This window comes from Somniosus microcephalus, chromosome 27 (assembly GCF_052327205.1).
Source record: "Somniosus microcephalus isolate GS21.2 chromosome 27, FLI_Smic_1.0, whole genome shotgun sequence".
Taxonomy (NCBI): Eukaryota; Metazoa; Chordata; class Chondrichthyes; order Squaliformes; family Somniosidae; genus Somniosus; species Somniosus microcephalus.
This window is the reverse complement of record NC_141013.1, coordinates 24,035,221-24,061,177: the sequence shown is the minus strand read 5'-3', so window position 1 is coordinate 24,061,177 and position 25,957 is coordinate 24,035,221. Positions and strand designations below refer to the sequence as shown.

The window sequence follows — 25,957 nt, the reverse complement described above, 5'->3', positions numbered from 1 at the left end:
AGACGAGCAGGGGAGTTATCCCCGGTGTCCTGGCCAATATTTATCCCTCAATCTACATCACTAAGAAGAAACAGATGATCTGATCATTACATCATTGCTGCTTCTGGGACCTTGCTGTGCGCAAAATTGGCTCCCTCGTTTCCCTACATTACAATAGTGACTACATTTCAAAAGTACTTCATTGGCTGTAAAGCACTTTGGGAAGTCCTGAGGTCATGAAAGGCAATGAACGCCCTCGCTTTCTTTCTTTATCTGACTGTTCCTAGCCTTGTGAGGAAATATTATTTATGGATATATTTCAGTACAGCACAGTTGGGATTGAGAACTCAGTGGAATGGGGTTTAAGATGGCTTCCCACACTCCATGGCATGGTGCTGTTTGGTGTCCACTCATTATTAATTCACGTAGGTTGGACAGGCATTCCGTTATTAAAAACGCGTTGAGCGCTTGATAATAGAGCACAAGTTCAAGTAACATTGGCTGGGAATTTCCTTGGAGCGTTTGAACAGGGTTTCCGCCGCTTCCGGTGAAGTTACGGTGGTGGAGTGGGAGCAGCTCCGAGGAAATTCCCAGCCATTAATGCCTTTTGTTAAAAGGTCGCTGCTGGTCTCTGATTTTTGAAGTTGAATAGTTGGCAGTGAGACCTGTTCAAGAAGCAATCAGGAGAAATCCTGTGGTTCCCTTTCCACGGGTGTAAATTGGAAAGTGGGTGGGGGGTGGGGGGTGGGGGAAATGTTCCTCATGAAATTTCTGACATCTTGTCAGATGCTCAGTCATATTTACACCTGTCATTCCTTCGACTTCTCCAGCCTTAACAAAGGCTGCCAATGGTTTTTAATGCGTTTTGAGTGTTTCTTTAAGCTACGAGTCTTAAAAACCTGCTCCTGATAAATAAATGAAATTGCCATGTGGTTAATCCATAGAATCCACACCATCCATAGAACGCGATGGCTATCACTGGAAGATGTGAAGAGAATATTTGACTATTGTTCCCCCCAAACTAAATATGTCTAATATTGTTCCAGGGGGACACCTGAATCCTGCTATTTCCCTTTCTATGTGTGTGCTGGGACGGCTTCAATGGTTGAAACTTCCCATCTACTGCGTTGCTCAGCTTGTCGGAGCCTTTATCGGTTCAGCGGCAGTTTTTGGGCTTTATTATGGTAAGTTCATCATTCTTACCTTCGCATTTAAGTAATGGAAATCGCCGACTACTCAATAATCCTTATGTACTTTTTAGATGCCTTCATGGCTTTCGATGACGGGAACTTGGCAATAACCGGTCAAAATGCAACAGCGCAGATTTTCTCCTCTTATCCAAGTCCACATTTATCATTTGCGAATGGTTTTGCAGATCAGGTAAACATAAATGCTTTCAAACTAATTTTACAGCATAGTGCTGGTGAACTGGTTCTGATATGTTTCATGTCTCGCTCTTTTTGATCAATGCCAACTGATTCTTAAAACACCCTGCAATTGCTGTCATTAATGAGTTGCTCCCGGTCCTCTAGCACTCTGTAGGATGCTATCAGTAGATGCATGAGTGCAGCCTGAGGTGATGCACCCTTCTGATTTCCCCATCCTCCCCCTGGGAAGCACTTGTCCTTTAGTGCCTCCTCCGTATTGCATCAGAGATGTGGTGCTCCTACCAAGCTATGACTGGGTGCGCTGAAACTCCACCACATTGCACCAGCCTGCAATCTCTTTCCCCTCCCCCTTAGTTGCAGAGAGGATGTTTCCCCTCGTGGGGGAATCTAGAACTAGGGGGCATAATTTCAGAATAAGGGGGCAGAGATGAGGAGGAATTTCTTCTGAGGGTTCTGAATCTTTGGAATTCTCTTCCCCAGAGAGCTGTGGAGGCTGGGTCATTGAATATATTTAAGGTGGTGATAGACAGATTTTTGAAAGGTAAGGGAGTCGAGGGTTATGGGGAGCGGGCAGGAAAGTGGAGTTGAGGCCAAGATCAGATCAGCCATGATCTTATTGAATGGCGGAGCAGGCTCGAGGGGCCAAATAACCTACTCCTGCTCCTACGTCTTATGTTCTTATGTTCTTATGGCCCGTATTCTGCACCACAAACCTGTACTAGTGAAAATAAAATGGCCAACTGTTAGTGTTGGTCTGAAGTTGACCATGACGAGGTGCTTAAGAGTAGCAATGGTATCTCATCCCTTGAAGTTTCCCTATTTTCCTGAGCAGAAGGACTTTTCCCAATGGCAGAAGGCAGACTTCAGATTCATCTTGGAAGGGATTGCAAGTGCAAACCCACATTATGGCACTCCATGGCACACGTACAGTGTCAGTCTGGCTCAGTGACAACATCCACATCTCAGTCAGAAGGTTGTGGCTTCAAACCCCACTCCATGACTTGGGCACACAATCTAGGCTGGTACTTCAGTGTAGCGCTGAGGGAGTGCTGCACGATCAGAGATGCCGTCTTTTAAATGAGATATCAATGGAATGAAAATCGGGCGGGTTTTATAATAGGTGGGCAATCTGCTCCACCCTGATTACTGCCCATGCAGTGAAGACAAAAATTTGCCCCATTACATCAAGGCTCCATCTGCCTGTTCAACCGGGTGGAAAAAAAATCCCTTGGCACTATTCGCAGGGGAGTTCTTCTGATGGATTAACTGTTCATTTTATCTTGTGAGACCTTGCTGAGTGCAAATTAGCTGTCACATTTCCTACATAGCAACAGTGACTACATTTCAAATGTAATTCATTGTCTGTGAAGTACTTTGACATGTGAAAGGAGCTATATAAATGCAAGGTCTTTACTGAGACACTTGTGCTTCATCAATAAATGACCTCATTGAATTACATTCAGTAACACTCCTGGCTGTTTGAATGTTCTACTTTTATGAACAAAATTCAGTTACAAAATGACAACTCGCTTTTTTGACTGTTTTGATTGAATCGCATAATCATTTCATTCTGCAAATATTAACCTCTTATTTCAGAAAACCACAATAAAAAAACTCATGAAATTAGTTTTGTTACACTTTCATAATATATATGACACATATATATCTATATATCTATATATATAAAACGGTCCGTCTGTCTTTCTGTCGTTCCGTCTTTCTGTCTGTCTGTCTGTCCGGCTATACAATCAAAAGTTATAGAGCGTACCTACACATATGTTATATCAAAAGAAAGCTTATCATTAGGGGACTCTAATAGGCATATTTACTTTTTGGTCAGACAAAAATTGTTCCGACAGTATACAAAAAAGCTTCAAAAAACGGCAAAATTCCGCTCATTAGCGTTGAGTGACGTGATGGTTGACCAATCGTACAGGGGATTAACCTGATGGTTGACCAATCGGTGCGTCACGGGGGGCGTTTCATTGCATGTGTGGGCGGGCCTAATCCTTCTGAGCTGAGGTGAGTGGCCGCCATCTTGATTTCTAACTATTCATTTATTTTTCCCACTTTCTGCATGTTTATTTTCAAATCTAGATTTCCAGCAAAAAAAAAGTTGCTTTTAAAACACAATTAAATTGTTTTTAAAAAAAGTTAATTAATTTGTAAATATTTTTTCTAACCTCATTAATTTTCCTACCTTTCACCCTTTTTTTTTCCTCTTGACTCGCTACCTCTGCCGGGCGCCGCAACCTTCCAGGGTTACCCCGCCTGCAAGCCTCGAAGCCTCGGCCTCTCCTCCCCAGCCACGCCTGAGCTAGGCACCTCCCGTCCCGCTCAACAAGCGGCCCGCAATCACCGCCATCTTTGTAAAGGCTGGCGGGGCGGGCCTGAGCCGCGCGTAGCCACCGCCGCCATCTTTGTAAAGGCTGGCGGGGCGGTACGGAGCTCCGCGGAGCCATCGCCGGCGCTGGGCTTGGGTGCTTTGTGGCCTGCGGCCAAATGGCAGCTGCGGAGCTCGGGCTGCCCGGGGCGCTGGGCTCGGCTGGGCCATGTCAGTGCGGGTGCCCGAGGCCCCGGGGCCTAGCCTTCTCCAACCGCCGCCGGCAGCGCAACTCTCAACACTGGCAGAGGGGAGAGGGTCTGCTGGCTCCCCCCCCTTTCCCCTCCCTTTCCCCCCCTTCCCCCCTCCTTCCCCCACACCCCCTTCCCCCCACACCCCCTTCCCACCCCCCTTTCCCCCCCACACCCCCTTCCCACCCCCCCTTTCCCCTTTCTCTCTTTCCCTCTCTCTCTCCTTCCCTCTCTGTTTCTCTCTCTTCTCCCCCAGTCTCTCTCTTCTCCCCCCAGTCTCTCTCTCTCTCTCTCTCTCTTCCAACAACAACATGCCCTCAAAAAACCCTCGGCACCGCCGGGCACTCCAGCTAGTATATATATATATATATATAAAACACAATACACGCAGTCAATTGTCCAGCAAAAAGGTCACCTATCCAATTCACAGATTCAATTCACACAACAAAAGTGTGAAAGAGAAAAGGACAACAATAAAGTGGGGTGATTTTCTGAGTACCTACTGGGAGCAGCGAACCTTGCCCACCAGGAGAGCATTCGGAAAATCACGGCTGCATTGCCCTAAGAATCCTACCTGTGCTGAATGGGGGATCAAAGTAAAACACACAGTGAGAAACCATCAGAAGCAGTGAGTCAATAATGTGATCGCTGGCACCAAAAGTGCTGCCACTCCATACTAACAGGCACTGGAGTCTGAGGCTTACTCAGTGCCCAATATACACGGCACCCCAATAGTGAGGCTTTGAGCATGAAGAGCCCGGACCAGGCTGAAGAATTTATTTAAATAAATAAACGTCCTGTAATGTGACTGGAGTGCCTAATAAATGATCCAATTTCTTTGTGCCCATTCCAAATGAGGGAGCCTTATAAATAAATTGGGTCTATTTCCTCCTATTGGCCCTCTCCTCCAAATAGGAGCAGCATTTGCTCCTGGTCCTCCTGGTGTTTGGCGTACACAGGTTGATCCGCCAGTGGGAACATTATTATGTCCAGGCCATTTTTGTCCACCAAACAATGCAGCCGCTTTTTAAAAGCTGCTGTTACCTGATAAACCATTGCTGAACCTTTGGGTGTTCCCAGCGCATATTATGCTAAGCACAGGGAGTGCGCCAATTATTTAAATTAGTTGACTTTGTGTTATGGTGCAAAATTAATAATGTGAGTTCAGGCACACGTAGCATTTATTACATATTATATACATTCATTCACTATAGCTTCATTGGGTGATCAAATGTTTCTTATTGAAACTAATATGCATTAAGGTAATAACGACTACTTCATTTAACTTTCAGATATTTTACACACTAAATATCATTGTTTCATAATTCAATTAAAAATAAGGCACAGGACAAGGAAATAATAAAAACAAGCCTTTGACTCAAGAGAACATTAAAATGTTTTATTTGAACAATTATGGTGTTTTTATTCACATTTCATAAAAGTTCTACATGAATTCCCAACTTGTATGCAGTTAATGAAATATTTTTGGAATCAACTGCCCCATATGGTCTCATTTTTACTCTAGGTCCTGCTTTCACTTAGTATTAATGTAGCATGTGGTTTGGATTGTACCATTTCACAAATATATACTGAGTGCCATAATTATAAATTTGCACCACATTTTACAAAGAACGTCTTTCCATGCTTCCTTCGCTTCAGTCTCCTGGAGTAAAATTTCTTCTTCAGTGCTGGGTCGTGAGAGCTTGTTGGGACGGAAGCCCCTTATCACAAAACCAGGCACAAACTGCTCACAATTTGAATAGATGGAAGATTTTGGGCAACTGATGCCCAATTTTAGGATAACGGTTTCTATGCCACCAAGCTGTTAGCTGAGATTATTTAGTTCGCCAAGAATCAAATCGGGGAACTTCCCCATCTGTGTGGCTTAGAACCACCCCGAGTGATGCATTTACCAACTAAACTTCCGAGGAGGTGGCACGTTGGGGGGGGCGGGGGGGGGTGAATCTCCTCACAGTGACTTGTGCCAATGTTACGCCAGTGAGAAAAAGATTTGCGCCCACTGGTGGCCTGGACAGGCAGTCACACAAGAGTTTCCTGGCTAAGCTCATACGAATACTCATTGGAATAGTCATTGGTGTAAATACTGTGTGAGGTGGGTATAATTGGCTGCAGCGCATGGAAACTGAAGACCAGCCTTTAAAAGGACGGTTCAGCCTGCACACTTCAGCATCAGGTCTGGCTACCTCAAAGAAAGGAAGGAACAGTGCTTGGCTCACTTAACTCTCATGACTTTGCTGCATCTTTTATCAATCGTTTCATCATACATTTCAAGAATTAAGTCTACACCAGGGGGACTTGCACGAAGCAAGAGAAGAACACAGAACTTTGCCAACTCCAATCCTCCAAGCCTGCTTCGAAGGAATTGTAGTCAGGAGGGACAGACTCCTGTGCACGTGGCAGCGAGCCAGCTAGGACTATCACCTGGAGGGAGGCGACACTGGCAATGAGTGCCAACTCCCTCACCCCCCAGGACCGCAGAGCAGCGCAGCAAGAAGTTCAACAACCTCACCAGGGTAGACGCGGTAACAGACTGGATATTTCTCCTTTTCTTCCTTGCCCACCCTGTGCACCTTTTAAAGCAACATGTACGTAACTAACCCTTCACGATGCACTCTGGTTAAGGGAGGCTCTAACTCGGTGTCTTGCACTATGTCCACCCAACTCCCCTAACAGCAATTACTTACATGCACAACCTTAAACCCCTTTAGCCATTTCAGCCAGTTGATATCCCTATCTCTTCCTACAGCTCTTCCATGTCACTTAGCACACACTTCTCAGCTGCTAGTCTTTCCCTCATTTACTTTATCCTATTGCAGGGGAAAAGGGCACCCAATGCCCGACAGGCAGGCCATCAGAGGGGCATATCCACCCTTAATCCCCTCGTGCCCTAGGGGAGAAGGCAATAGAGCTCGTGATGAGGCACTCTGCTCTTGCCATGGGAGATGGCAAGGTCGATGGCATACTGCTGGTGCTAGGTTAGTGACTGAACACGTACACTGTCACCCTGACATTCTTAAATTCTGCCCTCATTTCCTGCAGATCCATCACTGCGACAGGGGGAAATGGATGTTGAAAGGGTGGGAGATGATGGCACCTAGGAAGACATTTCTTCTTTGTCGATTGTAATGATGATGATGAAGAAGGGAATGATGAGTGCCAGGCCACACAGAAGTCCCTAGAACATGATTCTGCCTCATGTTTATTTGTCCCAACCCTTTCAATGTCACCACCTGTGGCACATGCTTCCTCACCAGCTCAGGTACTTCCATCCAGGGGCAGTTAGATAGTGAGGATGTGGCACTGGGTGATTCACAGAGCACAAGGGAGCCTGAGGACTGGGAAGTGGGTAAGCAAGTGCCACCTTCCCAGCGGAGGCTGAGGTGAAGACTGCCTATGGTTTCAGAGATGTGGGGCCCAGAACTCATGGGTACTCACCCGAAAAGAAGGATGTTCAAGAAACATCCTGCCTACATGCAAGCACTGAGCTCAATCTCTGAGGATGTGCGGCTCTGAAGGCTACAGCTTTTCTTTGCCGCAACATCTCGAGAGCTTTGTAGGAACCAATGGACTGTGAGGCAGCTTCACTGGATCTGCAGCAGATCCTCTGCTAAGAAACGACCATGGACCTATCGGTGCCTCCACCTTCACTAGAGCACAGGCTACAGCTCTGGTGGTAATAGGAGAGAGAATGTACAGCAGCTTGCATAGCGACTTCCAGATCAAGGTGACCTGTCTCTCAGCATCTGATAGCTGCCTTTAGACCGGCCATCCCACTGATCAGTGGGGCCACATTTCCAGAGCCCCGAGGAATTGGTAATGGCTAGACCCCACCTGCCTGGTTCTGCTGTCTCTTGGGACAGCAGCAAACGCCTCCGGCCTTCTCCCTGAGAGCACAATGCCGGTGGATTGTTAGCGGCAATACCAGGCAGCCCCAGAGCAAGCTCCAGAGATACAGCCAGCAAGCAGCTTCCTTCCAGCAGAGACAAGGGTCATCTTGTAGTGTATGTACCTTTTAAGGGGGAGAACTACTTTTTACAGCTCCTGTATCCTGTAGTACCGGCAGTGACCACACCTGTATATAAGCTCTGTACAGTCAGTTGCAGTTTGAACCTCATCCAGTAAACACCTGTTGATCGTTCCCTGCAGCCTTTGTCTGGTTATTGAAAGGACACAACATTAAGATACCTGGATCTAACATTGGCGACAAGGATGGGATTCGAACCTACCTGCAACTCTGCATAAGGAGGTCGAGTCCAGAAGCACGGGCATCGCAGGGGAGGCTGTCGAGAGCCAGGCTTGGCCTTCCAGCCACGGTGGTCCAGCAAAACGGGCTGGCAACAGGTACTGCGCAGACCCTTCCCGGACAGCGGCGGCTAGAGCCGACCGAGCGGCACAGAAAGGGCCGAGCAGCGTCGACTGGGGAGAGAGAGAGGGCAGAGCGCACGGGGCGCAGCCGGTGTTCAAGGGCCGAGCAGCGTCAACGAGAGAGAGCAGAGCGCAGCCGGTGTTTGGGACCGAGCGGCGTCAACGGGGGAGAGAGGAGCGCAGGAAAACGCGAGGCGCTGCCATTGCCAGCATTGGCAGCAGCGCGGGAGACGCCATTTTAAGCCGCAGCGGGGAAGAAAGGAAAGCGCGGGAGATGCCATTTTAAGCCAGTCTAACCACACCCAAAAATGCCGAAGAGTGGCAGTATCACAGCGTCTGACAATGAAGTCGAAGATTGGACGACATATGTCGAACGCATAGAAGTACACTGCAAGGCGAATGAAGTGCCAGATGACAAGAAAGCGCTGGTATTGTTGAATTCAATGGGTGCAAAAGCATATGGCTTACTACAAAACCTAGTAACCCCAGAGAAGCCAGTAGAAAAGGATTTTGAAAACATAGTGTCAATCCTACAGGACCACTTAAACCCCACACCGCTGCTGATAGCAGAAAGATTTAAGTTTCACAGAAGGAACCAGCATAAAGATGAAAGTAATGCTGAGTATTTAACGGAACTGCACAAGCTATCAAAACACTGCCAGTTTGGAACGGGACTAGCAGATACTTTAAGAGACAAGTTTGTGTGTGGGCTTCAAAGTGAAGGAACCCAGAAACGGCTTCTATCAGAAAAGGATCTTACGCTGGACAAGGCTTTCAGCATTGCAGTATCACACGAAGCAGCCACACGGGGCGCTGCAGAGATACAACGGAGACCGCAAGATTTTGGCACAAATAAAATGTCATACGGAACAGTGAAGTGCTATTGCTGCGGCAGAACAACACACGACCATAATGATTGCTGGTTCAAGGACAAAGTGTGCAGACAATGTGGAAAAGTAGGACACATAGCAAGAGTCTGCAGGTCGGGAAAGAAAACCAGCAGCAAGAAATCTCCACAGGAGAAGTACAAGAAGGTACATAAGGTGACGGAGAGTAGTTCAGACGAACAGAAGAGTGATACAAACTCCAGAAGCAAGGAGCTGGGTTGTCTGAAACTACATAATGTGATCAAAACGGAGGATCACCAAACTATCTGGGTCACGCTCAAGATAGCAGGAGTCCAAGTGAAAATGGAATTGGACACAGGATCAGCCCTAACAGTCATAAACCGAAGGGACTACAAGCAGCTATTCACACATATACCCTTGAGAGATACAAAGATTGTCTTGAAGACGTACACGGGGCAAAAAGTCTACCCCAAAGGAAAAATAAGGGTAAACGTTATATATAACGGCAAGGAAACACCATAAATGGACCTATATGTATTGCCAGATGGAGGACCACCACTACTTGGACGTGAATGGATCCGGAAGATACAGCTAGATTGGCATTCCATACAAGCACTGACTGTAGATGCCAAAAAGGATGACGACGTCACACCTGGACGACTGTCAAAAATGCTAACTGACGCTCAAGAAGTGTTCCAGCAGGGACTCGGAACACTAAAAGGCATAACAGCGACGATCAAAATAGAGGAAAATGCAAGCCCAAAGTTTTTTAAGGCCAGACCGGTACCTTATGCGATCCGCCCAGCCGTCGAAGCAGAGCTGGAAGGTTTGGAACGTTCAGGAGTACTGTCCAAAGTGGACTGGAGCGAGTGGGCTACACCCATCGTTCCTGTAATGAAGAGGTCGTTGAGTAATACGCCTGGGGAACCAAAGAAGGTTCGCATCTGTGGGGACTTTAAGGTGACAGTGAACCCAGTCCTTTACACTGTACAATATCCGCTTCCGCGGATTGAAGATATTTTCGCCTCGCTATCTGGAGGGAAACACTTCACTAAGATTGATCTGGCCCAGGCGTACCTGCAAATGGAGGTAGAAGAAGCCTCGAAACAGTACCTCACGATCAACACTCATAAAGGTCTCTACCAATACAACCGGCTGGTGTTCGGGGTAGCATCAGCTCTGGTTATTTGGCAAAGGGCAATGGATCAAGTCCTGCAAGGGATTCCAGGGACCCAGTGTTATTTGGACGACATCCTGGTCACGGGCGAAAATGACAGTGATCACCTCGCCAACCTGGAGCAGGTGATCACTAGATTGAAGGAATATGGGCTCCGAGCTAATCGCCACAAATGCGAGTTTTTCCAGGAGCAGATCTCGTATTGTGGCCACGTTATTGATAAAGAGGGGTTACATAAGTCCCCTGAAAAGATTGAGGCAGTAGTCAAGGCTCCAGCACCGGAAAATGTGTCACAACTGAGGTCGTTCCTCGGGCTGGTGAACTACTACCATAAGTTCTTGCCGAATTTGTCTACCGTACTACACCCACTGAACACCCTACTGCAAACGGGGGTACCATGGAAGTGGAGTGACGAATGTAAACGAGCTTTCCAGAAGAGCAAAGCATTGATCACATCGAAAGAGGTGTTGGCTCATTTCAACCCAGCACTACCAATTCGGTTGGCGTGTGATGAATCACCCTATGGCATTGGAGCGGTGCTGTCGCACAAATTCCTGGACGGCTCGGAGAGGCCAGTAGCCTTTGCGTCTCGGTCACTAACCTCAGCCGAGCGTAACTACGCCCAGATTGACAGGGAGGCCCTCAGCCTAGTGTGGGGAGTGAAAAAGTTCAATCACTATCTGCACGGGCAGAAGTTCACCTTGCTGACTGACCACCAACCACTTGTCTCCATCTTTAATCCAAAGAAGGGCGTTCCGGTGATGACTGCGCAACGGCTACAAAGATTGTCCCTTTTTCTAGGGGCGCACCACTATGATATTGAGTATAAGGGCACGAAACAGCATGGAAACGCTGATGGGCTATCACGCTTGCCACTGCCTACTGCGGAGAAAGCACCAGCAGTGGATCCTGTCGAAATATTTTATTCGACTATAATTGAATGCTTGCCAGTAACTAACGCTGGTATAGAGAAGGAGACCCGAAATGACCCGAAGCTGTCTCGGGTATATGATTTGACGGTGAAGGGATGGCCAGCACATGGCGACTCACTGTTGCCAGCATTCTCATCCAGAAGAGAACAGCTGTCAGTATGCCAGGGGACCTTGATGTGTGGATCCCGAGTCGTAATTCCACCCAAGTTAAGGGAGAGAGTGCTCAATGAGCTTCACGAAGGTCATCTGGGAGGGGTGAAAATGGAAAGCCTTGCTAGGGCTTATGTGTGGTGGCCGGGGATCGATCGGCAAATCGAGGACCTGACGAAGAGCTGCTCAGGATGCCAGAAGGTCCAAAATGCACCACCACATGCCCCTCTACACCCATGGGAGTGGCCCTCATCTCCATGGCAACGGGTGCATATTGACTTTGCTGGTCCATTCATGGACTCAATGTTTTTAATAGCCGTGGATGCGCACTCGAAATGGCCTGAGGTGATCAAAATGTCCACCACCACCACGGAGAAAACTATTGCAGTCCTACGGACCATTTTTGCCAGGAACAGCTTGCCAGAGCAGATTTGCTCTGATAACGGACCAGTTTGTGTCCGAAGATTTATGAAAAGGAATGGGGTAAGGCATTACACATCCGCCCCATATCATCCAGCCACAAATGGATTGGCTGAGAGGTTCGTACAAACCTTTAAAAAAGCAGTAAAGGCCATGTGTGATGACGACATTCCACTGCAGCATAAGGTGGACAATTTCCTGTTAGCCTACAGAAATGCGACACATGCAGTCACCAACCAGGCCCCGGCCATGATGTTCTTTAACCGAAGGTTGAGATTTCGTCTGGATTTGCTCAGACCAAATGTACGAAGAGATGTTGAGAATAAGCAATTCCAGCACATCAATGAGAAGCCGACAAGGAGCTTCAATGTATGGCAACCAGTCTTGGCCCGCGACTACCGAACAGAGAAATGGCAACCAGGAACGATATGCACACGGCAGGGGCCACTAATGTACACAGTGGATGTTGGGGAGAACATTTTGAGACGCCATGCTGACCAGATCCTAGAGTCACAGGAACGAGTCAACCCCATGTCTCGGCCATACGTACCTGGTGAGGAACCCGACGTACAGGTCGCATCTACCTCAAAAACAATAGCATTGGAAGCTGATGAATCAACTGACGACAGGATGTTAGAATCGCCTCCACACCAAGAGCGAGACACTAGGGAAAGGCGTTATCCAGAAAGAACCAGGAAGCCTCCCCAAAGACTGAATTTATAAATAGACTATTTCCAGTTAATGTTGCATGTTAAAAGTGTTAATTGTAATTAGTTTGATATTTAATTGTTAAATGAGTGTTATGGTACTGTTAATCTAAAAGGGGAGGAATTGTAGTGTATGTACCTTTAAGGGGGAGAACTACTTTTTACAGCTCCTGTATCCTGTAGTACCGGCAGTGACCACACCTGTATATAAGCCCTGAGTAGTGCTCTGTACAGTCAATTGCAGTTTGAACCTCATCCAGTAAACACCTGTTGATCGTTCCCTGCAGTCTTTGTCTGATTATTGAAAGGACACAACATTAAGATACCCGGATCTAACACATCTCAGTCCCATTAACTGTTTGTAGAGCACGAGGAACCAACCACCTCCCACGATCCTGGCCTTCAGGTTGCACCTAGAAGAAGTATAATAGGTGAGAGAAAGACGCATGGTGTTAAGAAAGAGTAGGTTGGCTTGTATACAATTATTGTATTAAAATGGAATGTGCATTAACATGTCACTTTGCTATTCATATACGTTAGAGTCTTACAGGAAAGGGTGCATTTATTTGGTACTGATTCATTCACTCAGGTGATAATTATTGACACACTTATGTAGGGACAGAGAGGGCTGATCTGTTGTTATGTTGTAGGATGGGTAGTCAATTGAGGGAATGCTCCTTTATTGAAAAGTTGAAGAGAATGATGAAAGGCATTGGTGTCAAAGATAGACTGTGTTACACAGAAGAGAAGACTTCAGTGATGAGAGATGCGCTGGCGCCTCTTGCAGTAGTCACGGAGGAGTGCTCTGAGTGCAGGTCATGATGATGGTCTCCGGCGTGTAGTTCTGGCCCCAACAGAGCCAAGACCGCCTCACCAGCAATGTCAAATTCCGGCTCTTCGTGAAAGGTGACGTTGTGAAGGGCACAGCAGGCTATCACTATTCATGGCACATGATCTGGAGATACTGCAGAGTACATCCTGACCCATTGAGGAAATTATAGCATTTCTTTAAGACCCAATGGACCTCTTGGATGACGTGCCTCAGTATTGTGCTCCCCTGCTGCTACAGGTATTAGGGCTACTCTTAGTGTGGTCGTTTTCCATGGGAGCAGGGGGGCTAGGATTTGTCAGCCAGAAGCCATCTGTTGAAGTGATTTTCTTCCCTGAAGAGGTCAGGGAGGGCTTAACTGCGAAGGGTGAAGGTATCCTGACAACTTCCAACACATCAGAGATTGACATGTAGCATGTTGTCACACTCAATCTGTACCTTGAGGGAATGCAAGCCCCTTCCTGTTGAGATGGCTGAGGGGGGTTTACTGTAGGAGCCCACAAAACATCCTGCGTGCCATAGATTGCACCCTGGACCTTGGAGAAGTCAGCATCCCCATAAAAGTGGATGGCCCTACATTCTTACTGCCTTGCAGTGATGTCAAAGGTGATGAATTTGCCAGCTCTCCTGTAAAAGGCACCTGATGAAGCCGTGCCCATACTGTAGAGATCACCCATGGCAGCTCATACCATAAAAATTCAATACAGTGGTTACATTTGTGGCCACAGAGAGCAGTATGGGTAGCTAAGTGTGGCTGCACGTCATTATTCAGTATGTGAAAGAGCTGCTCTATTGCATCTTTGGTGCAGCGCACTCTTCTTATACACGCCTCCTTCGTAAGGCTCTGATATGACCTGTTCTGCCTGTACCTTCTATGGGGGGGGATGTAATATTTGGTGGGCTGCAGCCTCCTTGAATGATTCCAGACTCTCCTTTGCTCCATGCTGTCCTGTTCTTCCTGCTCCTCCCTGATAATGGAATACCAGGGGATGCCCATACCTACTGCTAAGAAGCCCTGGCTCCTCCTAAACCCACAAAGATGATTTACAAACTATCAAACATTTCTAATCGCCCTGCCGCTGGTTAGACTGCTCAGTGGCAATGGCTGATGGAGCATGTGCGGCACACACTAGTCCCATTGGTAGTTCCTAATTGTATCAGGATCCTATGGATGTCATAGGACCCCGATTTGCCTAGGCTAATGAAGTGCTCTCCTGTCTCTAATGCATGCCTGGGCTGCCCACTTGAAGGCCCCCTTCAAATTGGGAATTGGGCCGATTTTCATTACGCTACTGCCCCATTCCTGCCTGATGGTGAAGACAGGAATTGACCCCAGAGTGTCGAAACTGGGCCGTTGCTGCACATCTCCTGCAGTTTTCAGCTTTATGTAACCTGTTGCCATTCGAGTTATAAAAATGACCTTGACTACACATCCCCTAGCAACCAGGTGAAGCCTGAGAGCTGGTCAACTACCCTCCTCGAAACAGCAGAACCGAGTGAGACGTGTACAGGGATAAAACAAAGATATTCAGTGAAAAGGTTCAGTTGCCAACAAACCTAGGAACTATGCAACAAGAAGAAATGGGAAACACACCAGCACAAGGAAAAGCTCAACAAAGAGTGAATCACTGATCAAAGAAGCTTCACAACACAAAAGCCAAGCACCTAAAAACTGGGAGAATGAAAATATCTCCACCAAGCACAGATGCTTTCACTTGTGCCATGGTCTGGTCTGAGATACAGTGGCCTAGAAATTGGAACCTTTAGGGCCGACCATTCAGGTCAGTTTTGAAGAAAAAAATGGCGGCTGCCTCTCTTCCGCCCACTTCCGGCGCGGAACGCAGCGGCCACCATATTGGGTAGGTCGGCAGTACTGCCGTTGCCTGCGCTCACCTCAAGTATTTTAATTACCAGGTACATGACGTCAATCGGCGTGCAGTGCCGAATTGGCGCACGGCCAGCGACTTTGGACATCGTCGCTCCTCTTACCGCCCTCTCCAAAGCACGCCCGTGTGCGCAGCTGTTGACAGCGCGTAGAGCCAGGAGAAAGCGCCGGTGAGCTATAAACCTACTTATAGTATAGTACACATTCTGTACAAATCACATTTACCGCGCTACTTTTAAATAAGTTACACCCAAATAACTGACTTCAATTGTCTTTCAGTTTATTGCAAAAATTCTTTAATATGATCCAGATTGAGCTTGTTGATTAATTTATTTTTTGATCTTTTCATCAAGATCCAGTTTATATCAAAGAAAATACTGATGAACCTGCTAAACAAAGAAATATTAAAATTTATAGAGAATTTTTTTGTTCCTATTGAAAATCTTAATTTCTCAACTAGCCCTATATCTGATAAAGACAGGAAATAGCAATTTCTATTGTTTGGGGATTTGGAAGGAGGCAGGGCGGGGCGGGGGGTGTAACTGTTAATAAGGTGACTGCCTGAGATCGCTGCACCGATCCTTTAGACCCGACCGTCGGCCTCCTGCTGATGTTACCGCTGGAAAAAGCGCGTTGCACGGGAGCTTCTGCGGTGCGCTCATTTATATCAGCAGGCGGCAGCAAAATACCGGTGCTGCCCGCGCTTTTTTGCGGGCGGCCATTAACCTTGGCTCACGGTGGCTCCGCCCGTTTTTGGGCTTAATCGACTTTCTAGGCCAGTGTCTTATTTGCAATTAACTATTTTATAAGTCTGATGTCGTCACGTGATTATGGTGTATCTAGCACTTACTTAAGTAAAGTATATGTTAACATTTCATTCTGAAAACAGGAACAGGAGTAGGCCATTCAGCCCCTCGAGCCTGTTCCACCAATTCAGTGAGATCATGGCTGATCTGCAATCTAACTCCATATACCCGCCTTTGGCCCATATCCCTTAATACCTTTGGTTAACAAAAACCTATTAATCTCCGAATGAAAATTAACAATTGATCTAACGTCAACTGCTGTTTGCGGAAGAGAGTTCCAAACTTCTACCACCCTCTGTGTGTAGAAGTGTTTCCTAATTTCACTCCTGAAAGGTCTGGCTCTAATTTTTAGACTATGCCCCCTAATCCTAGGCTCACCAACCAGTAGAAATAGTTTCTCTCCATCTACTCTATCTGCTCCCTTTAATATCTTGAAAACTTCAATCAGATCACCCCTTAACCTTCTAAATTCTAGGGAATACAACCCTAATTTGTGTAATCTCTCCTCGTAGTTTAACCCTTGGAGTCCGGGTATCATTCTGGTAAACCTACGCTGCACTCCCTCCAAGGCCAGTTTATCCTTCCTAAGATGTGGCGCCCAGAACTGCTCCCAGTACTCCAGGTGTGGTCTAACCAGGGTTTTGTACAGCTGCAGCATAACTTCTACCCCCTTGTATTCTAGTCCTCTAGATATAAAAGCCAGCACCCCATTAGCCTTTTTGATTATTTTCTGTATCTGTTCATGACATTTTAATGATCTATGTACCTGGACCCCCAAGTCTCTTTGGATCTCCACTGTTTTTAGCTTTTCACCATTTAGAAAGTACCCTGCTCTATCCTTTTAAGGTCCAAAATGGATGACCTCACATTTGCCTACATTGAAATCCATTTGCCACAGTTTTGCCCATTCACTTAATCTGTCGATATCCCTGTGTAATGTTATGCTTCCACCTACAACGCCGCCTATCTTTGTGTCATTGGCAAATTTGGATATATGACTTTCTATGCCATCATCTAAGTTGTTAATAAATACTGTGAACATTTGAGGCCCCAACACCGATCCCTGCGAGACGCATATTATAAACATGAATGCAGTGGGAATCATGAACTAATTGTAACACATTTTTTTCTTTGGACTCGAGCTTCAGTCTTCCTGACACCACTCTCCAATGATTTCCCAAAACCAGTTCTATGAACTTCCATCTGTCAGTCAAAGGATATCGCCATACTTCTCAGAGCTACAATTGCAAAATGGATGCCACATGAACGCTCATTGCGACCTGTACTGTCAATTCAGTTACATCTAGTAAAATAAGGAACTGAAATACCTTGCATCGCGTTTTAAAATCATTTGGAGAAACAAAAAGCAACAGGAAATTGAATTGGTAGAGTCTATCGTTTCTTTCCCTGTGAATTGATGATGGAAAACAAGTGAAAATGTAAATGACGTTATGCAAGTGACAAATATCATTGTAATTGATGAAACGTGCTTCCTGCTTCTACAGATAGTGGGCACTGCTGCACTGCTCTTCTCTATTCTGGCCATTTTGGACTCTAAGAATGATGGGGTACCCAAAGGTTTGGAGCCAGTGGTGATTGGTCTGATCGTCATGGTTATCGGTTTTTCAATGGGCTACAACTGTGGTTGTCCCATAAACCCAGCTCGTGACCTTGGACCCCGGCTCTTTACAGCTGTGGCCGGATGGGGATTTGAGGTTTTCAGGTATGTGACGATGGACAATTTCAGCACAGTAGTAACTCTACGCCTAAAAAAAACCAAGCTTAGTTTGAAGAGCCTCCTCGAGCGGTTGCAATGGGCGCAATCGGCGGAAACTCGCCATCTTCATTATTTTGATAGGGGGGGGGCAGTTTTGTGGGCGGAGCTAGCTTCCAGCTAAAATCCCTAAAATTAGTGAAGCAAGATATGCCCCCAGGGTACAAGTGGTACAGCCCTCTCGCTGTAAGCTTCAGAATCCAACTGTGTCGTTTGGTGTGGTTTGTAAAGCGGCGACTGGAAGTCGGGAATTGCGGTGGATCAGCCAGGGTGAGACTGGCCAACCTGCTCGAGACGGAGGAGATGGAAGGAGAGAGAGAGAGAGAGAGGGAGGGAGGGAGGGAAAGGAAGGAGAAGGTGACGGAGGAGGAGAGAGAAAGAGAAGGGAGGGAGAGAGAGAGAGGGCGGCGAATGTGGAACTCGCTACCACAGGGAGTGGTTGAAGCGAATAGTATTGATGCATTTAAGGGGAGGCTGGACAAGCATATGAGGGAGAAGGGAATAGAGGGTTATGCACAAATCACTGAAAGTTGCGACGCAGGTTAGCAAGGCCATAAAAAAAGCAAACCAAGCACTAAGGTTTATTTCTAGAGGGATAGAATTGAAAAGTAGGGATGTTGTACTAAACCTGTATCAAACCTTGGTTAGACCACACTTGGAGTACTGCGAACAGTTCTGGTCGCCATATTATAAAAAGGATATAGAGGCACTGGAGAGGGTGCAGAGAAGATTTACAAGGATGATACCAGAAATGCGAGGGTATACATATCAGGAAAGGATGAACAGGCTGGGTCTCTATTCTCTTGAAAAAAGGCTGAGGGGTGACCTAATAGAGGTCTTTAAAAGTGTGAAAAATTTTGATAGAGTGGATACTGAGAGAATGTTTCCACTTGTGGGGAAGAGCATAACTAGAGGCCATCAATATAAGATCGTCACCAAGAAATCCAATGGGGAATTCAGAAGAAACTTCTTTACCCAAAGAGTGGTGAGAATGTGGAACTCGCTACCACAGGGAGTGGTTGAAGCAAATAGTATCGATGCATTTAAGGGGAGGCTAGACAGGCATATGAGGGAGAAGGGAATCGAGGGTTTTGCTGATAGAGTTAGATGAGGAAAGACGAGAGGAGGCTCGAGTGGAGCATAAATGCCGGCATGAACTGGTTGGGCCGAATGGCCTGTTTCTGTGCCGCATATCCTGTGTAAGTCCCCCTTCTATAATATATCAATCCCGCAGCTCACCATGTTTTACATTTAGAAACAAAACAAACCCTTCCTGATTTAATTAGAACCCTGGCAAGTGAGAAAGTCTTTCTAAGGTTTCAGCGTTTGCCTGAGCTCGCCTGGAGAGCTCTATGCTTTGATTCTACTTTCCACAGCAGTTCACTGCACAGAACCAGATCTGATAAGTCACTGGCTCAGATCAGTCGTGCTCCCTGACCCAGAAGAGTTTAGTACATTTTCCAACCACCCCAAGAAGCCCCCTTTCATGGCTCAGCACAACCCCCAGGGGATATATTTTCCTCTGTTTTATAATTTTAGTGAGAAAGTAAATCTGAGTATAATCCTGGGAACTGCAGCTTTATACATGCCTCGGCTTTCCCTAAAATTTAGTCAAGTGAGGAAAGCGCAAGTGTTACAGCCCTCTCCCTATAATCTTCAGAGTCCAACTGTGCAGTTGCCCCTGCACCAAATGTCCTTCTTCCCACTTTCATCAGCTGTGTTACTGTCCCTGGCCCTCCAAGTCAAAATGTTAGTATAGGCTGGATGCAGAATGTGGCGTCCTATTAATAACCTTGCAATCAAAATAAATTCCCAGTTTTTCATCATGCTGACCATAGGAGCGATGAGGACAAATATTGAATTATACATTTAATCCTGAGGAAGTTTCTGACTGAAGGATACCAGATGGTGCCATCTGGCTGTGTTGGCATAGGGAGACTGGTGACAGTCTACCCTCCAGAATCTAATGCGAGTGATGCTATCATGAGCTGCTCCGTAGCCACAACTGACATAAGCTCAGCTCCTCAGGCTTGTTTAGCCTGGCAGCACGCGCACTGATTATATCTATCCTTCGGTACCCGATGTGCTGGTACATAAATAGAATTGTGCATGCCAGGTTATACTCGCTGCATAATAGCACGATGCAGTCTGTACTGTGACCACGCAAGCACAGTGGTGCCCTGAGTTTCAGAGTGTCCATTTGTGTTCAGACCACACAGACTAGACGTGCAAATGACATGTGTTGTCTAATCCATCTCGGGTCCATTGCCAAGATTAGTATAACAAGGACATTAGAATTCATTCACAGTAAACTGCAGCCACGGTATGTGCAACAACACAAATTGGAAATTTTACCAGAAAATACTGTGTTTTTATTCAAAAGAAACCTAATTTACTAACTATTGTCTTGAAACCTCTGTTGAATGAAGCACTGCTGTACTTCAGCGCAATACTGAGGGAGTGCTGCACTGTCAGAGGTGCTGTCCTTCGGATGCGACCTTAAACTGAGGTCCCCTCTGCCCTCTCGGGGAGATAAAAGATCCCATGACAGTATTCGAAGAAGGGCAGGGGAGTTCTCGCCGGTGTGTTGGCCAATTTTTTATCCCTCAACCAACACCTAAAAGAGATAATCTGGTCATCGTCACATTGTTGTCTGAGGGACCTTGCTGTGCAGAAACTGGCTGTCGCATTTGCAGCCTGTGCTCGGTTTTTTTGCAATAAGGACGACTGCAGCACCAAGCCCTCAGCCCCTAGATAGAAAATCTACCCCAGGAGACTGAAACACTGCTGCTAACAGCAAGAAATCTGAACATCCATATAAAGAGTAATATGGGAACGGTACGATTGCAGCAGTATATGTTAATCGAGGATCCTGCTGGAATTTATATTGATAGACCTCACCAACACAACAAAATAACATGTGAGTAACAAAGTGGGTTGTGGCGTTGTGTTAGTGAGCTGCACAGATTTGCGCAGAGTGGGATCCTACTTTGCTTCCTGTATATGCTGGTTTGGTGAGGTACTTTAATACTGAGAAAGCTGCTGGGCAGGTGGGTGGGGGATGTCATGTGATGCCCATTTGGTTAGGCTGGGTTAGACAAACATGTTTGAAGTTTGTAGAGTGTTGTAAACCCTGTCCTAGAAGATATATTTTCTTCTGCTCACTAATTTTAGCAAAAAACCTAGGCCTAGAAATTCGGTTGGTTGCGCCAGGGATTAGCGCCTAAAGAGGGCAATAACTGGGGCGATAGCCAAATTCCGGTGGGGCGCAAGGCGTTTAGCGCCTCGCCCCATATTGAGTATGCATTTAGCGCCGGCGCTAACGCTTAGCACCCGCTCATGGGCGCAGGCTAATTATGATGTCATCTGAGTGTGCAACGCCTTTTCGGCGCCCCAGACGGGAAATTCAGTGGCGCCCCCCTCCGTAGCGCCTGGCGCTATTAGTGACAGTTTTCCTGGGCCTTACCAAGTCGCTTTCGGGCTGGAGGAGCGTTATTTAAAGGGGACTGGTGTGGTTTAAAAACGGCAGACATTTCTGGTGCACAACTTCCTCGAGAGCTACAAAGAGTTGCTGACCTGCACACTGAGAGCCATTTGACCACTGGGCCCACGCTGGCAGAGGAACAGCAGCCTTCTGACCATCGCCTTGCTGTTGGTGAGCCTTGACAACGGGGAACCTTCCTGTGGGCACTTATTATGGGGCCTGCATTGGAGGGGAACGTCCTGCTGCTGAATCATCTGGAAAGGGCACTGAGACGCTGGGAGAGGGGGGCGGGCATGGCCAGACGGAGGAGGGCCAACAGACGTCGCCACAGCAGACCTTACGCTGGCAGGGTTTTCCAACAGCAGTTTTCCTACATGAACATGCCGGAGGAGCAGTGTGTCAGAAGGCTGCGATTTAGAAAGGAGGTGGTGACTGAGCTGTACCAGCTGCTTCAGCCAGATCTGCAGCCGGTCTGATACCCCCAAGCCTGTGAAGGGCAAGATGCATGTAAATAGCAGGCATGGCCATTGTAAATGAAGAAAGTGTTTCATTTCACAAAATGTGGTTCCTTCAAACATGAGAAAGCTATGGCAACAGAAAGCAAAACTAATACATTGACACATAACTGCCTCTCACACCCGGGAGACTGTCCAAAACATAAATCACATTCCGACCATCTTCCTTGGCCTTGATTCCACTGCGCCAACCAAAGCATCCAATGCCCCATCAGTGAGGCGTTCCGCCCTCTGCCTCACCCTTTCCATTTCTTGCTAGGCTGGTGCACCACAGGTAGGCTCCCACCGCTTTGAAGGCCTACAAGGCAGTGAGTGTGTCTGGTGATGCCAATTGACTGGCCCCTTTAAGAGCTGGCCAGCGCCAGTGTGTCTCAGGGAAAGTGATTATTGAAAGCACCTGTGCTGCGCCCCGCCGCAGCGATATTGGGTAGCGCCTCCGCGTTAGCGCCTTAAGAGTCGCGTGCAGCGCCTGATTTACCGCCGCAAACACCATCAGGGGCGCAACGACCCAATATCGCGCCAGGTGGCGCTAAGTCGCAGCTGGCGGTACTCTTAGCGCTTCGCCAGATCTAACGCCCCAAACGGGGCTATACTGAATTTCTAGGCCCCAGTGTGTATAAAGGTGGTTTTCCCCACTTCATGTTCTTTCTACTAAATGAGTGAGATGAGGAAATTCCAGCCTGTGGAGCCTGCTGTGAGCCATAAAGAGATAGGTTTGGGAACAAGTTTGAAAAGCTCCCCTGGGTCAGAGAGGGAGGTTGATCTGAATCAGGAACATAGGTTTGTCTGGACCGGTCAGAGAGACTGTTTGTTGTAAGAGAGTTCAGGGTGAGGGAACGAGACTTGTTTTGTGCTGGAAAGAAAGACTTAACCAGGCTGGAGAAAGAGACTTATGAGGTAGCAGAAATGACGGAATATTTTTTAGATCTAATTTGAACCCTGGTTGTATGTGGTGGGCTTGGGACTTGGACAGTTATACAGAGACTGTTAGTCACTAGTTTCCTATGACACTCTCCAGGGTTTTAGAATTGAGTTGTAAGCAGTTTTGTAAAAATACTGGGGGAAGAAGTGTGTTTGGTGTAGCGAAAGAGCAAATGTGTTCTTTATAAATATGCATCCAACACAGGTCCAGAGATCAGGAGATATCAAATTATAGATATCAAGAAATGAGCTAGTGGTGTGACCTAGTATTGGGGATTTGCATAACATTTATAAACCATTCAAACTTCACTCTCCTGAACATCTCTGAACCCAAAACACACTGAATAGCTGTGTGAATACAGCATACAGTAACTGTCAGATTCTAAGAGGCCGGGACATTGGTCTGGCATTGCAACAACAATGAGTGAATCACTCCGCCACTGTATCTAATATTTACCTGTTGCCTGTCCACACAGTGCGGGTGATGGCTGGTGGTGGGTTCCTGTCATCGCACCAATGATTGGAGGAGTGCTCGGGACTTCCATTTATGTTCTGATAATTGAGCTGCACCACAAAGAGTCGATCCCAAAGGAGAGCCGCTGTATTCCAGAACTGCAAATCGAAGGGAAGGCAAAATATGAAATGATTTCAATACAGTGTAACAAATGATGCTGAACATTGAGTGAAGAGCCACCAACTAGGATTGGCATCTGGGTCTGTGAAGAGAATATGAATTAATTTCAAAAACCGTTTTATCATTCTCCTGACAAATGAGTGATGAGAATATGGTTATAATTTTAGTGATGGGGGCAGAGTTATCAATCACACAAACTATTATATAACCAATCTAATGTTATGTAGTTATACCCTGAGAGGCTATTTGACACCCAAATAGAGAAGAGACAGAATTGAGACCAGTGCAATATCCAATGAGGAAAACCTGGCAACTCTTGAGTAACAAAGCCATGAGTAAGTTATTAGACAGTAAATTGGGAGCAGGACTGCGTAGCTCACAGGCACCATCGATGTAAATGAGTTACATCAGCTGCTTTGCAAGTGGTTACTGTACCTTATACCACCTTGTCCTGCTGTGTGCATTCTGCTTATCTCACACATATGCACTTATTTATATATTTGGGCATCCAACATCCATGCAGAGTGGTGTCACAGTGGTGATTAACACTGTTCTGGAAGCCATAACCATTGTACAAAGTGTGGCACACCAACTAGGCTACTGATAGTTGTGAAATAAAAAGGTACTTTCGAGTTATACTTTGTATTACAAAGATATATTTACATTTATCATAAGTGTTAATGGTGCTTTTATCAGTTTATACAAATCTCGTCCAAAGCACATCAATTTGTGTTTGATATTTTATTTTCACAGGCCCATACCAAAGTGCTTCTTTAAGAGTTGCTTTACAGAATAACTAAAACCTATACTTGAATAAATTTTATATCAATAAATAAAGTTAAAATCATTGCAAGCTTCCATCTGCTTTTGTGATTATGCTGTAACTCAATACAGTGCTGTGTTATTGTTAATACCTATTTTACAAATCAGCAGTGTAGTATGGAAGATTCTAACTGCGTCATTGCCAAGGCCTTGTTCTACTCTTCACCATCACATCTTTACCCGTTTGCAACAGAATGTCAGCTTTACGTAGAACTGGACAACTTACTTGCAAATAATTGGACATTTTAAGTCTGAATGTGAAGTGCAGATGCGGGCTGCTGCACCTGTAAGAGGTTCTGATAAAACCAGCGCCACCAAACCCAGATTACCCGCTCATTCTAACGTTCGTTACACCTCTAACTTTTTCCAGTTCTGACGACAGGTCATCGACCTGAAACGTTAACTCTGTTTCTCTCTCCACAGATGCTGGCTGAGTATTTCCAGCATTTTCTGTTTTTATTTCAGATTTCCAGCATCTGCAGTATTTTGCTTCTGTGTTATCCATTCATTCATTTCATTGTTGTTTGTAGAACCCTGCTGTGGCTGAGCATTTTCCCGCTTAACAAAGACGGGGTCATGCTGAGAGACCTGATAAGGTGCTCGGGATAACATTCCAACCTCGCACTGCTTGTGGGGAACTTTACCCACCAGAAGTGATATTCGGCCGGCATTGTAACGATCTTTCTACTGTTAATTTAAATAGTTGGAGATTTATACGCAGACTAGATCTCAGTTTAACATTTCACCCGAAAGATAGCGAGGGGAATTTTAACCCCCCAAGAATGGGTGGATTTGGGCCGGGTGGGATGTAAAAATATTAAAAATCCCAAATCCGAACCCAACTTGCCTCGAAATAAAAACAGAAAATGCTGGAGATACTCAGCAGGCCAGGCAGCATCAGTGAAGAGAGAAACAGAGTTAACGTTTCAGGTCGATGACCTTTCGTCAGAACTTTTGCCTCGAACCCGTTTTAACGGAGGGCGGGCGACCAACCCTCTCCCAGGAGGCGGGCTGCTCATTTAAATATTTTAATGAGGCTGAGTGCCTCAGATTTTATCTCTCTTCCAGATTTTACCCAGCAACTAAAGGGAGGCAAGGACTGCCGCGTGGAAGAGGCAAGTGCTTTTCCAGCACTGCTTGTGGGCCAGGAGGAGCAGGAATTCTTCCTCCCAGCTCCCAAGCTAACCACGATTGGAACCCCCCCCCCCCCGCCCCCATGATATCACTGACCCCCCCCCCCGCGATTACCGACATACCCCCGTGATCACCGACCCCCCTCTTCACCATCACTGACCCCCCTCTTCACCATCACTGACCCCCCACCCCACAATCTGACCCCCCTCTGCAATCACTGCACTATGGAGTCAAATCTCCACAGCATTTGGGACCAGAACTCCCTCCCCCCACCACCCCCCCGCCCAAACTTAGAAATGGTGGACAGTATCTCCGATAATGCAGCGCTCCTTCAGCCCTGCATTAAAGTATCAGCCTAGATTATGTGCTCACGTCCATAATGGAGCTGGTACCCACAACTTTCTGACTCAGAGGTGAGAGTCCTACCAACTGAGCCAAGCTGACTATTTTCTATCGGCCCCTGTACTCTGGCTTTGGGAACATTTACTATTACAGTACTAAATCAAAATGAATCAACGATGCAAAACCGTCAAACACTGGTTAGGTTTTTTTCTGCTCTTTATTGAGTTAGTCTGGAATAAACATGTACTAA

At 46.5% G+C, this 25,957-nt stretch overlaps 1 protein-coding gene across 3 annotated transcripts in view; it reads left to right on the top strand.

Moving 5' to 3' along the window:
* The window catches only part of aqp9b (aquaporin 9b), a 105,194-nt gene that overhangs the window by 75,559 nt on the left and 3,678 nt on the right, over positions 1 to 25,957 (top strand). For 2 of the 3 annotated variants that reach the window (XM_085968717.1, XM_085968718.1), the window contains 3 exons: positions 1,026 to 1,163; positions 1,241 to 1,359; positions 17,587 to 17,804. In XM_085968717.1, the coding sequence (XP_085824843.1) occupies positions 1,026 to 1,163; positions 1,241 to 1,359; positions 17,587 to 17,804 (475 nt within the window). Of the gene's footprint in view, positions 1 to 1,025; positions 1,164 to 1,240; positions 1,360 to 17,586; positions 17,805 to 23,251; positions 24,257 to 25,957 lie in introns of those variants that run through there. The other variant, XM_085968719.1, reaches the window with a different exon arrangement.